General features: G+C 46.2%; 1 protein-coding gene across 1 annotated transcript; it reads right to left on the bottom strand.

Annotated features, from left to right (window-relative positions):
• Positions 1–10,072: 10,072 nt before the first annotated feature.
• Positions 10,073–12,583, bottom strand: LOC125550751 (short-chain dehydrogenase TIC 32, chloroplastic-like). Its single transcript, XM_048713833.1, has 8 exons — positions 12,335–12,583; positions 11,764–11,995; positions 11,578–11,657; positions 11,197–11,350; positions 11,025–11,103; positions 10,715–10,796; positions 10,562–10,617; positions 10,073–10,394 (listed from the first exon to the last, which is right to left on the bottom strand). The coding sequence occupies exons 1-8, from the start codon at positions 12,450–12,452 to the stop codon at positions 10,224–10,226; spliced, it is 972 nt and encodes a 323-aa protein (XP_048569790.1). The 5' UTR covers positions 12,453–12,583; the 3' UTR covers positions 10,073–10,223.
• Between the last annotated feature and the right edge of the window lie 1,291 nt (positions 12,584–13,874).

Below are 13,874 nucleotides of genomic sequence, written 5' to 3'. Positions count from 1 at the left end.
ATCCACTGCCACATTTGCTCTTCTGCTGATAAGGCTGACGGAATGGAGGAGGAGGAAGCCAATACTTCTGCTGCTTAGCCACTTGAGTTGAGGAAGAAGGAATAGAATCTCTGACTCGCTTCTTGGAAGCATCGCACTTCAGTTGAGCAGTCTCTTGCTTCATTGCCATGTTGTAAAACTCATCGTACCTCTTGGGCTCAAAGAGAACGAGAGCTAGCTGGATTTCTTCTCTGAGACCACCCCTGAATTGGTATATCATGCTCTTCTCGTCAGGGATGTCATGCTTAGCAAAACAGGCGAGCTTCTGAAACATCTTGTTGTACTCGTAAACAGACATAGAGCCTTGCTTCAGGTTGCGGAATTCCTCACGCTTGCTTTCAACCATGCTCTGAGGAATATGATGAGCTTTGAAGTCTTGACAGAATTCATCCCAGGTAATCACACGGCCTCCTCTAGAATCTTTGTACTGCTGAAACCATTATGCAGCTTGGTCTTTGAGTTGGAAGGAAGCGAACTTGACAAAGTCCTCAGGCCTGACGATACTGCACTCAAAATGCTTGCATATGTCCACGAGCCAATCATCAGCGTCTGTTGCCTCAACACAATTGCTGAAGGTCTTTGGCTGGTTAGCAAGGAACTGGTTGAGTGTAGCAAAGTGATTCTGATTGTTGCCTTGGCCCTGGTTCCCTTGATTGTGCTCTTGAAGAAGTTGCATGATCAGCTGCGTGTTTGCATTGGTAGCGGCCATCACAGCTTGCCATGCCTCCGGAGGTGGAGGTGGTGGAGGCGGATTAGGATTCGGAGTCGTGCGCGTTGGAGGAGCCATCCCGAAGAGGTTGACATCCATTAGCACATTGACAGGCAAATATCGAAGCTGAATCAAACGGGTTGAAATTGCAACATAAAGTCTTCACATCCGAACCAAATGAACGAATGCATTCCTATCAAAATGGTCACATATCCATAAATTGAGAAGCCACTTAGAATTGAGGTAGAAGAATAAAACCAACAAGGTACAGACAAGAATGAATACTTGGTGAGGATTACCCAATCCCAAACCAAATATCTACGGAAGAAGAACTAGAGCTACAAGAATTCCCACCTATGAAACTCCCAAACCTTTCCGGTTATGCAATCAGGTGTTGGGGATACAGGGGAAGCATAATATCTCACCCAAATCTAGCAAATCCTACATCCAGTTGTATCCATCCCTAAACACATATCCGAGAAAAACATCGGAAATCGTCTACCTCAACCTTCGAAAAGCATCTGTTATACAAGTTATGGCAATACTCCCAAACTCCCGCCCCAGTACCGGGTGGCGTCGAGGTTATCTCACCAACAACTGCATAAAAGAGATTTTCGATGTCGGTGAAACTCAGGTATTCCAGAATCTCAACGATAAAATTATGACGACAACACCTCGGAGCTCAACTCCCCGGGACACTGCCACAACCCCTAAATGACAGGAGGCACCAAGAACAATGTTCTCGTCACAAATTGATCGAAACGATTTCAAGATACCCGCGTGATCCTAAAAAAATTGTAGTGAAATTTGATAAGAGAACAGTCAAAACTCTACGTCAGTATGCCTTACCAGAGCGATGAAGGGACTGGGGAGTAAAAGGAATTCCTAAACTCTCCCATATATATAATCCTAAATGACTCAAAACATTTTCCTAGACTCAACAACGCCAACGATTCGATCAAGCAGGGGGCTCCTAAGGTCGGGGAAGGCTCTGATTACCAACTTGTAACGCCCTCGATGCGGCTATATCTCCTACGTGTCGAAGCACGACTTAGAGGCATAACCGCATTGAAAGCAATGTCGCAAGTAAGGTAATCTTCACAACAACCCATGTAAATAGCTAAAAGGGGAAAGGATACATAGTTGGCTTACACTCGCCACGTCACACAAATACATGAATAACATTACAATCATCCAATACACTCATGGTCCGACTACGGTACCAAAATAAAAGATCAACCCCCACATGCGACACGCTCCCCGATCGCCCCAACTGGGCACCACTACTGATCATCTGGGAAAGACACATAGTAACAACGAGAGTCTTCATCAAACTCCCACTTGAGCGCACGCGCGTCGTCTGGAACGGTGTCATCGGTCCCTGCATCTGGTTTTGGAAGTAATCTGTGAGTCACGGGGACTCAGCAATCTCGCACCCTCGTGATCAAGACTATTTAATCTTATAGGTAGGGCAAGGTAAAATGTGGAGCTGCGGCAAGCGACTAGCATATATGGTGGCTAACCTGTTCGCAAAAGAGAGCGAGAAGAGAAGGCAAAGCACAGACGAATAACTATGATCAAGAAGTGATCCTAGAACAACCTACGTCAAACATTACTCCAACATCGTGTTCACTTCCCGGACTCCGCCGAGAAGAGACCATCACGATTACACATGCGGTTGATTCATTTTAATTAAGTTAAGTTTCATGTTATCTACAACCGGACATTAACAAACTCCCATCTGCCCATAACCGCGGGCACGGCTTTCGAAAGTTCAAATCCCTGCAGGGGTGTCCCAACTTAGCCCATCACAAGCTCTCATGATCAACGAAGGAAATTCCTTCTAGCGGGAAGACCCGATCAGACTCGGCATCCCGATTACAAGACATCCTCGACAATGGTAAAACTAAACCAGCAACACCACCCAGATGTGCCGACAAATCCCGATAGGAGCTGCACATATACGAGAAAAACTTCGGAAATCGTCTACCTCAACCTTCGAAAAGCATCTGTTATACAAGTTATGGCAATACTCCCGAACTCCCGCCCCAGTACCGGGTGGCGTCGAGGTTATCTCACCAACAACTGCATAAAAGAGATTTTCAATGTCGGCGAAACTCAGGTATTCCAGAATCTCAACGATAAAATTGTGACGACAACACCTCGGAGCTCAACTCCCCGGGACACTGCCACAACCCCTAAATGACAGGGGGCACCAAGAACAATGTTCTCGTCACAAATTGATCGAAACGATTTCAAGATACCCGCGTGATCCTAAAAAAATTGTAGTGAAATTTGAGAAGAGAAGAGTCAAAACTCTACGTCAGTATGCCTTACCAGAGCGATGAAGGGACTGGGGAGTAAAAGGAATTCCTAAACTCTCCGATATATATAATCCTAAATGACTCAAAACATTTTCCTAGACTCAACAACGCCAACGAATCAACGCCAACGCGGTTGATTCATTTTAATTAAGTTAAGTTTCATGTTATCTACAACCGGACATTAACAAACTCCCATCTGCCCATAACCGCGGGCACGGCTTTTGAAAGTTCAAATCCCTGCAGGGGTGTCCCAACTTAGCCCATCACAAGCTCTCACGATCAACGAAGGAAATTCCTTCTAGCGGGAAGCCGATCAGACTCGGCATCCCGGTTACAAGACATCCTCGACAATGGTAAAACTAAACCAGCAACACCACCCAGATGTGCCGACAAATCTCGATAGGAGCTGCACATATCTCATTCTCAGGGCACACCGGATGAGCAAGACGTCGGGTAGGCCAGCCCAGAGTTGCCCCTGGTAGCCCCGCACATCGCTCAGTTGGACCAACACTTAGAGAGCACTGGCCCAGGGGGGGGTTAAAATAGATGACCCTTGAGTCCGCGAAACCCAAGGGAAAAAAGGGCTAGGTGGCGAATGGTAAAACCAATGTTGGGCATTAGAAGAGTTTTATTCAAGGCGAACTATCAAGGGGTTCCCATTATAACCCAACCGCGTAAGGAACACAAAATCCGGGAACATAACACCGATATGACGGAAACTAGGGCGGCAAGAGTGGAACAAAACACTAGGAAAAAGGCCGAGCCTTCCACCCTTTACCAAGTATATAGGTGCATTAAGATAACAAGATAATATAGTGATATCCCAACAATAAACAATGTTCCAATAAGGAACGATCTCCAATCTTCACCTGCAACTAGCAACGCTATAAGAGGGGCTGAGCAAAGCGGTAACATAGCCAATCAACGGTTTGCTAGGACATGGTGGGTTAGAGGTTTGACATGGCAATTTGGGAGGCATGATAAGCAAGTGGTAGGTATCGTAGCATAGGCATAGCAAAAGAGCGAGCATCTAGCAAGCAAAGATAGAAGTGATTTCGAGGGTATGATCATCTTGCCTGCAAAGTTGTCAGAGTTGACTTGATCCTCGTAAGCCAACTCAATGGGCTCCTCGTTAGCGAAATCGTCTCCCGGCTCTACCCAAACAAGCAAAAGGAACACAATCAACCACGTGCAATGCTCAAACAACATGATGCAAACATGGTATACTATGCGGGACGCGATATGTGATGCATATGCAAGATTTGACAAGGAATGATTGAACCTGTCCTCAACTTGGAAATCCAAGAGTGCCACTGGAAAGGTGAGGTGATTACGGTTGAAATCGATATAAAGATCACCGGAATCGGATGCACGGTTTGGAAATGGCAAGCAAAACAAATATGGCACCGGTCTGCGATTATCAGCAAATAGCCATCTAAAAGCAACAAGATAAATATGCTACAGCACTCAAACATGACAACAAAATACATGGCAGGGATCCACTCATGATGATTGACAAAATATGAACACTGAGCTACGGCTAATTCATCCATTAACAGTTTCAAACAAGCATGGCAAAAATGCAAATGATAACAGGTTTCAGACTTAGTGAAATTAACACAAGTCTGGAATTTAACATCAGGAAGCATACTTTAGAGCATGAAAACTACAAGCTATAGGATCTTAACATGGCAAAGCAAGGTATGGCATGAAGCTACTCAAAGCACTTAACAAAAGTCCCTTAGTGACCTTGAGCCAAAGGGATCAGAAAATATCATTGCAAGCATGTGAACATGGCAAAAACATAAACAGATCTCAGACTTAGTGAAAAACTGGAGCATGCAAAATCAGTTAACGAGTAGGCATGTTTACCAGCTCGATGCACTCACTACAGAGCATGGAATGACAAACTAAGCATACACCCATCAAGAATACATATCATAGAAGCTATACATTGCAAGGACAACAACATAGCATGCACGGATCAATAGCAACATCCTCGGCAAAATCGCTAACAAGTCAACAATCTGCCAGGATTCACGATATAGCAAAAGTAGAGCTCGATTGACTCAAGTTAGGGTGCTCCATAAATGCAAACAAAGACATGGATGGATAGAGCACCACAATTTTAACAAATCATCCTTACTGATCATCCTTAAAAGAGGCACGGATCACTAGGAAACAACATGAACATATGGCATACCGACAAAATCAGGACAAGGACTTGGTGAAATTCTAAGTCTCTGAAATCAGCATTACCGATTACGCTACTTTGCAAGCTTGTGCTAGTCACCACAGATGTCACAAAAATACATGGTAAGCACCTCTGTAAAGATGGTATGGCATATAACAAAACACATGTAGAGCTCAGGAGCATATCATGCACACATTAATCATGGCAAAATGACAAATATCTATTTGATGAAACAGATCTGCCAAGTTTATCATATAGCCCTCTTCCAATAGCATTTCGGGCATCAAGATGAGCTCAAATGAAAATGATACAGTGAGATGAAATGATGTACTCGTTGAGACGAACATTTTGATATGCTACACGCACAAATCGGAGCTACTATGAGAGAGTTATAGCATGCCAAAGTTTGCAAAATAATTAGGGTTTTCGGGGAAGAAGTCAACCGATCCAGATCTGGATCTACTGTAGCACGAGCACTGTAGCAGTGCGGAGGCGGGCTCGCCGGAGAAGAGGATGGGGAGGACGGCGCCGGCAATGGAGAAGGCGCGGTGGAGGAGATCCCAGCTCCGGACCTCGGCGGCGGCGCGAACCGCGGCGAGGGACGGCGAGGCGGCGCCGGGCTGAGCTACGGCAAGTGTGGCGGGGCCGATGAGGTCGCCGGACGGCGACGGCGGCTGACGGCGGTGAGGCGCCTCGGGCACGGCGGCGATGCGCAGTATCGGCGAGGAGGCGCGGCACTGGCGCCGGAGAAGACGCGGGCTGGCGGCGCGCGGGATCCGGGCCGCGGGGGGCAGGGTTGGGCCCGGCGGGCTTCGGCGATGTGGGGCGCGGAGGCGCCACGTGTCACGCCCTGGTTGGGCGCAGACGGCGGCGGCGGTGCGTCCGGCGCGGAGCGGACATGTCCGGCGCGGCAAAAAACGATTTCTAGGGTTTCGGGGGAAGAAGACCCATGGTTTCGGAAGGGGGTCTATTTATAGGCATAGAGGGAGCTAGGAAGCTCCAAATGGAGTGCGGTTTTCGGCCACACGATCGTGATCGAATGCTCTAGATGATGGAGAGGGTTTTGGTGGGTTTTGGGCCAAATTGGAAGGGTGTTGGGCTGCAACACAAACGAGGCCTTCTCGGTCCCTCGGTTAATCGTTGGAGTATCAAACGAAGTCCAAATGGCACGAAACTTGACAGGAAGTCTACGGGTAGTAAACCAAGGCCGCATGACAAGTCTCGGTCCAATCCGAAAATGTTTAACCCCCACACACGAAAAGAGGGAGAAAGGACCACCGGAGGAGATAGGAGCGCCGGAATGCAAAACGGACACCGGGGAAAATGCTCGGATGCATGAGGCGAACACATATGCAAATGCAATGCACATGATGACATGATATGAGATGCATGACAAAGGCAACAACACACGGAGACAAAAACCCGAACCCAAGGAAATAAAATAACTTAGGCCGGAAACGGCAAGAGTTGGGATACATATAAGGTAAATTACATCCGGGTGTTACCGGATCTACGTGTGAAGCGGAGTACATAGCTGCTTCGGAAGTAGCAAATGAAGGAGTCTGGATGAAGGAGTTCATATCCGATCTAGGTGTAATACCTAGTGCATCGGGACCAATGAAAATCTTTTGTGACAATACTGGTGCAATTGCCTTGGCAAAGGAATCCAGATTTCACAAGAGAACCAAGCACATCAAGAGACGCTTCAATTCCATCAGAAATCAAGTCAAGGAGGGAGACATAGAGATTTGCAAGATACATACGGATCTGAATATTGCAGACCCGTTGACTAAGCCTCTCTCACGAGCAAAACATGATCAACACCAAGACTCCATGGGTGTTAGAATCATTATTATGTAATCTAGATTATTGACTCTAGTGCAAGTGGGAGACTGAAGGAAATATGCCCTAGAGGCAATAATAAAGTTGTCATTTATATTTCCTTATATCATGATAAATTTTCATTATTCATGCTAGAATTGTATTAACCGGAAACTTAGTACATGTGTGAATACATAGACAAACAGAGTATCCTAGTATGCCTACTTGACTAGCTCGTTAATCAAAGATGGTTAAGTTTCCTGACCATAGACACGTGTTGTCATTTGATGAACGGGATCACATCATTAGAAGAATGATGTGATGGACAAGACCCATCCGTTAGCTTAGCATAATGATCATTAAGTTTTATTGCTATTGCTTTCTTCATGACTTATACATGTTCCTCGGACTATGAGATTATGCAACTCCCGAATACCAGAGGAACACCTTGTGTGCTATTAGACGTCACAATGTAACTGGGTGATTATAAAGTTGCTCTATAGATGTCTCTGATGGTGTTTGTTGAATTGGCATAGATCGAGATTAGGATTTGTCACTCCGTGTATCGGAGAGGTATCTCTGGGCCCTCTCGGTAATGCTCATCACTATAAGCCTTGCAAGCACTGTGACTAATGGGTTAGTTGCGGGATGATGCATTATGGAACGAGTAAAGAGACTTGCTAGTAACGACATTGAACTAGGTATGATGTTACCGACGATCGAATCTCGGGCAAGTAACATACCGATGACAAAGGGAATGACGTATGTTGTTATGCAGTTTGACCGATAAAGATCTTCATAGAATATGTAGGAGCCAATATGAGCATCCAGGTTCCTCTATTGGTTATTGACCGGAGATATGTCTCGATCATGTCTACATACTTCTCAAACCCATAGGGTCCGCACGCTTAACGTTCGAAGACGATTTGTATTATGAGTTTCGTGTTTTGATGAACCGAAGTTTGTTCGGAGTCCCGGATGAGATCATGGACATGACGAGGAGTCTCTAAATGGTCGAGACATAAAGATTCATATATTGGAAGGCTACATTCGGACATCGGAATGGTTCGGGTCGTTTCGGATAAGTTTTGGAGTACCGGGGGTTACCAGACCCCCCCCCCCCCCGCGAAGGTTAATGGGCCACCATGGGCCTTAGTGGAGAAGAGAGAGGGTTGGCCAGTAGGTGGCATGCGCCCCCCTTTGCCCAGTCCAAATTGTACAAGGGGTGGGGGCGGTGCCCCCCTCCTTCCTTCTCTCCTCTTCCTCCTTCCCTTCTTCTCCTACTTGGAATAGGAAAGGCGGGGGGACCGAATCCTACTTGGACCGGGAGTCCAAGTAGGACTCCCCCCATGGCGTGCCCCCCCTAGGGCCGGCCACCTCTCCTCCCCCCCCCCTTTTATATACGTGGGAGGGGGCACCCCAAAGGCACACCAAGTCTTCTCTTAGCCGTGTGTGGTGCCCCCATCCACAGTTACACACCTCGGTCATATCGTCGTAGTGCTTAGGCGAAGCCTTGCGCCGGTAACTTCATCATCATCGTCGTCACGCCGTCGTACTGACGGAACTCTCCCTTGTGCTCAACTGGATCAAGAGATCAAGGGACGTCATCGAGCTGAACGTGTGCTGAACGCGGAGATGCCGTACGTTCGGTGCTTGGATAGGTTGGATCGCGAAGACGTTCGACTACATCAACCGCATTACTAAACGCTTCCGCTTTCGGTCTATGAGGGTACGTGGACACACTCTCCCCTCTCGTTGCTATGCATCTCCTACATAGATCTTGCGTGATCGTAGGAAAAAATTTGAAATACTGCGTTCCCCAACAAGATTTACACAGATAAGGGAAGGAGAGTACCTCTTTCTGCTGGCAGTGTTGTGCTCTCCTTCTATTTTTCCAACGATCTTCTTGTGGTTCGCTGGAAACAAGATATTGTGGAGAACGGTGGAGCCTCAGACGTTGGAAAGCAGATCGTCTTGCTCGGCATGGCCTCTACGTGACAATATATGCCCTCTATGTGACCAGGAGTCTAAGACAACGCAACACCTTTTCGCCGGATGCGCTTTCTCTCGGCAAGTTTGACACGAGGTGCTTGCTTGGCGCGCCCTTACTGTCGAACCCCTGAGGCACGGCGATGACTTTATGGAATGGCTCACCTCTACCATCTCCACCTCGACCGGCTGCTTTCGCCAGGGCATTGCCTCCCTCACCATTCTCACCGTCTCGACAATCTGGAAACAGGGGTACGGCTTTATCTTCAACACCTCTCTCGCGCGCACGGTGCACTCCATTTAAGACAAATCTCGCTTCTGGGCACACGCCGGTGACAAAGGTTTAGCAATCCTTCCTCCGGGTTGTGCTCAATGCAAATACAATGGGTTGTGCTCAATGCAAATACAATGATTGTGCTTCAGATGCTACGGCTATGGAGGCTAGGGCAATGCGAGATGGCCTTCAATTTGCAAACTCATTAGGCTTTAATCGGGTTGAGGCCGAATCAGACTCCCTTGAAGTCATTCAATTTTGCACAGGACAAACACAATGGTGGGATGCATCGGCAGCAGTCTTTGCGGAGTGTCTGGATACTGTTACGTCAATTGGGAGGGTCACCTTCAAGCATTGTTTTCGTGCGGCGAATACCGCACCTCATGAGCTAGCTAAGTTTAGTTTTTGTAATAAAGTGTCAGATAGTTGGACTGACGAACCATCTGCATGTGTCGTCAATAGCCTTGTGAACGATATAATTTTGATCTAAGTTAATAAAGCTAGTCATGATGGCCTTCTCTCAAAAAAATTCCTTCTCCTGGAAACGTTGGCCATCGTGTATCGGGGTAACACAGCCCCTAGACTACATTTTTTTTTTGCAGGGCAGCCCCTAGACTACATGCGCACCGGCAACTCGCTCAGGCCAGCCATGTGTACAGGCTTGCGAGTTGCTTCTGTACCCTGTACCATGTATTCTACACTCTCCTATCGATGAAAAGATATGCAAAGATTTTCCGTATTCACGGATTTTTTTTGGCAGTTTACAGTAGGTAGGTAGACATACCCTCTTCGATCAGTACATGCATATATACAAACAATCAGTGGCGGAGTTATGCGTCGCCGCTGCACACAATCACAGCACACCGCATCGCATCATTTTGATCTATTTTCTACAAGTTCTTCACTAAACGCCCACAGCCTCTTGGCCAGCTCTGCATCTCTTGCAACGGAGGTCGGCGTCGCCTCGTTGCAACCAGCGAAGTATTTGCCGGACACACCCTTGGTATCAGGATGCAATGCCACATAACAGGTAGTTGCAGCTCCCTGAACAACAGATTAGTCTTGTCAGGCTAAAATACTGTTATCATTTTAGCTTTCATAGAAAAATATCTTCTTGGGAGACATTGATACTGATGGCCGTGTATTTTGGAATGAGAGATATGCTTGATCTTCTTGTAAGAGATTGACACTGACGGCCATGTCTCGATTACCTGGGGTATATCCTTCACAAAAGGCTTGACCAGCGAGAAAATCGAGGCCAGCACACCTGCAGAACATTCAGTTTAAGGTTTGGGGTACTGCTAAGTGTATTGGGCAGAACAGTTTCCTTTGGAATCGATGTGTTATGTTTTCAGTGATATTACTGTTTGTCGTGATGTAGCGAACGATGTTGGTTCCGATGATTCCAGGGTGCAGCGAATTTGCAGTCAGATCACATCCTTCTTCCTGGATTTCCAGCAAACAACCTTTAGTCCTTTAAGGCCTGACACAATGTGTATTACCTTACTGTGCATCATGTTTCATCAGCTCAGACAAAATAACAACATTATTTTGCAAGTGCATCGCTTAGAGCCTTAGACTACTAAAAATCATTGTCAGGTTTCAGCTGGCGCTTGTGTTCTAGGCTTAACTCATGATGAATAATAGGGATGTAACGTGTAAGAGATCGCAGACCTGAAAACGCCTGGATAGCTCATTTGCATGGAGAATATTTGCTAATTTGGAGTGTGAGTATGCACTAAATGCATTGTACCTGTAAAATTTTCAATACGTTAGAAAGAACTTCAGCTAGATCTTATGTTGAATTCATGCAAACAAAATCAGTAAAGAATAGCATATTGCTGACTTGGACTCGTTGTTCAGCTTGTTCAGATCAAAGCCTTTGCCATCACTCCTTCTATGAGCTGTTGAAGCTAGGTTTACGATCCTACCCTGCACACCGGTCTCCTTGGCAGTTGATTTCATCTTGTCAAGTAGAAGATTTGTCAGCAAGAAATGGCCTGCTCGCAAGGTGAAAAATTCAAAAGGTGTTTGAAGAGGCCTGGACTACTGAACATCTCATATCAACGCAGCATCAGCAATAGCAGATATTCTGATGTTTACATGAATGACTGTTGATGGGTAACAGTGTACGATCAAAGGCATCTACACGACGGTCATGACACTAGTGACAAACTTATACAGCTCTTATTTATAACATAAAGGGATGTAACTGCACAATACATACCGAGATGATTCGTTGCGAATTGTAGCTCAATGCCATCTTTGGATAGCTGGAAAGGGCAGGCCATTATTCCTGCATTGTTTCTTCAGAGAAGGCCAGAATAAATAACCCAGTGAGTGTGTTTACTAGTACCAACCAAACTGTGTGCCTCTTTTGAATATTTGATGATGCCTAATTACAATGACATACATGAGGACGTTCAGATGCTTATGGGAGGAGTTGAAGGAGCCCGCGAAGGTGCGCACAGAGTCGAGGGAGCTCAGATCCATCTCCATGACATGTAGCTTGGAGCTCGGGACCTCTTCAGCGAGGCTCTCTTTCACCTTCAGGCCACTCTCGAGCGTCCTTGCTGGTATGATCACGTTTGCTCCCCTCAGTGCAAGAACTCTGGCCGTCTCCTTGCCAATGCCATTTGTTGCTCCTGCATATGACAATCAATAGTGCAGAATCATCAGTCTGCCTCATGTATTGTACTGTACTCGGAATGAGCATAAATGTGCTTGAAACTGTCTTTAAATCATGATAACTGTACAATTCCCTTACTATTTACTCAAAAATAATACAGTACAAATAGCTCCAATAATTACAGATTCCAAATGCAAATAATCCCATTAATGATATTTTGAGCTTTTTAATCACTAATTTGTTAATTAATCAGCACACTGTCAGCAAGCGATGAGACTCTGCATCCAGCCACTACTAGCAGTAGCACACAAGGGACAAGCAGTCTCGTAAAAAGTGCTGCAGCAGAAGCACGCACCTGTGACGATGGCTGTGAGATGGCTGGCGTCGATGCCGGCGGCGATGTCCTCAGCGGTGGACGCGGATCCGAAGCCCGAGAGCCCACGCCGCCCCCACGGCCAGCCCCAGATCCCCATCGCCGTTGCTGCCGCCGCCAGCCACCACCTCCTTCGCTAGTCGGTATGTTTGGACACTAAGCTACGTTGGCCTCTCCTCTCCAGCAGCAGATTAGAAGGATTGCGGCGGAGGATCGTCGACCGTGCTATCTTTTTCCTGCAATCTGAGCAGGTTAATTCCGCACGAATCTTGATGCGTTATTATACACTCTGATTATTTATTTGTTTATTTTGCGAAAAAGAACGCGGATCTAATAACCAAATGCCCCAAAAACAAAACAAAGAAGTTCCCTAAGAAAGTTCCTCTTTAGTGATCTAAAACATTTTTTTTTTGTTTACAAAGCGAGTACATCAAAATTTCAAAGGATCGGCCATTTTCATCATTCCAAACGGGTCGATGGCGCGCCGCCGCATACCACTCCATTGTAGCCGACATCTTGTCGTTGTTGATCGCAGACAAGAAGTCGTGAAAGACACGTCTTGTCGATCCAATATCCTGAAGACGACATCGTCACTGCTGCAAGAGTTGCAGATCTAAGAGCCAAGACTCCATTGTTTCTCGCATGCATCATGTCAGCACCAAAGGTCATACCAACATGACGGAGGCGAGGCTGCGGGATAAAAGGAAGCCATGTGAAAACTTTCCGACTGTCATCGACAAGGTCAAGCCGACTCCGGTAAAGGAGTGACGACAACGGCGCACCAGCGGCTCATTCGAACGGTAGTAGTGCTCGTTCGATGGTCTCGAAATCTCTGTGTAAATTTTATAATGTTTAAGGTGTTTTGTACTTCCTGTGAATTTTTATAATAGATCTGATACTTTTAAAAAAGGAGGTTGTTTCATGAGCCAAGAAACCCTGCAGATCATAACCTCACCAGCCAAATTGGCTGGCAGAAAAATACACTGTCTAGCCATTGATGTCACCGTCGATGACACCATCGAAATGGAGAGACTTGAGGGAATTTATTCGCTGGACCGGCTTTGTTGTCACCACCATCAACACATTGTTTGAGAATACTTTACCGAGTGTCGCTGCCACCACCGTCAAAAGGGTAAAAAAAGTAACAGTTATCGAAAACCTACCTAAAAGACGTGAGTCGAAAAACACTATGAGTCCATCCGATATATCGGGGCCTTCACACATTCCCACATGGGGGAGGGGGACAGTGGAAGGATGGGGTGGCGACCTACTTGAAAAGAGAAGGCGATGGCGCGGAGCACTCGAGAGATCAACTTCCTACGGTTTTGAATAGAAACAGTTGAAAGAAATACAAAGAAAACGTACAAGATCTCGTATGGTTGTGTCTTCTGGTGTTTTCGATAAGGAAGTATCTTGTGTGGTTCTGTGAATATCATTAGGTATCTAGCCATAGTTTCTTCTATGTTTTTTTTATTTTACCCACAAATATTTTTTCCCTTTTACAGATGAAGAACAGAAAATG

The sequence above is a fragment of the Triticum urartu genome, chromosome 4 (genome assembly GCF_003073215.2).
Source record: "Triticum urartu cultivar G1812 chromosome 4, Tu2.1, whole genome shotgun sequence".
Classification (NCBI taxonomy): Eukaryota; Viridiplantae; Streptophyta; class Magnoliopsida; order Poales; family Poaceae; genus Triticum; species Triticum urartu.
Note: the sequence above shows the minus strand (reverse complement) of the source record. Positions and strands in the feature narration are given on the sequence as shown.

What these genes read in the sequence shown, in the direction of transcription:
- LOC125550751 (XM_048713833.1), bottom strand. Translation starts at nt 12,452, where the DNA reads ATGGGGATCTGGGGCTGGCCGTGGGGGCGGCGTGGGCTCTCGGGCTTC. An exon ending in TCGCTACATCACGACAAACA is followed by an intron (nt 10,618 to 10,714) that starts GTAATATCACTG and finishes AATGTTCTGCAG; the next exon opens with GTGTGCTGGCCTCGATTTTC. An exon ending in TTGTGAAGGATATACCCCAG is followed by an intron (nt 10,395 to 10,561) that starts GTAATCGAGACA and finishes TCTGTTGTTCAG; the next exon opens with GGAGCTGCAACTACCTGTTA.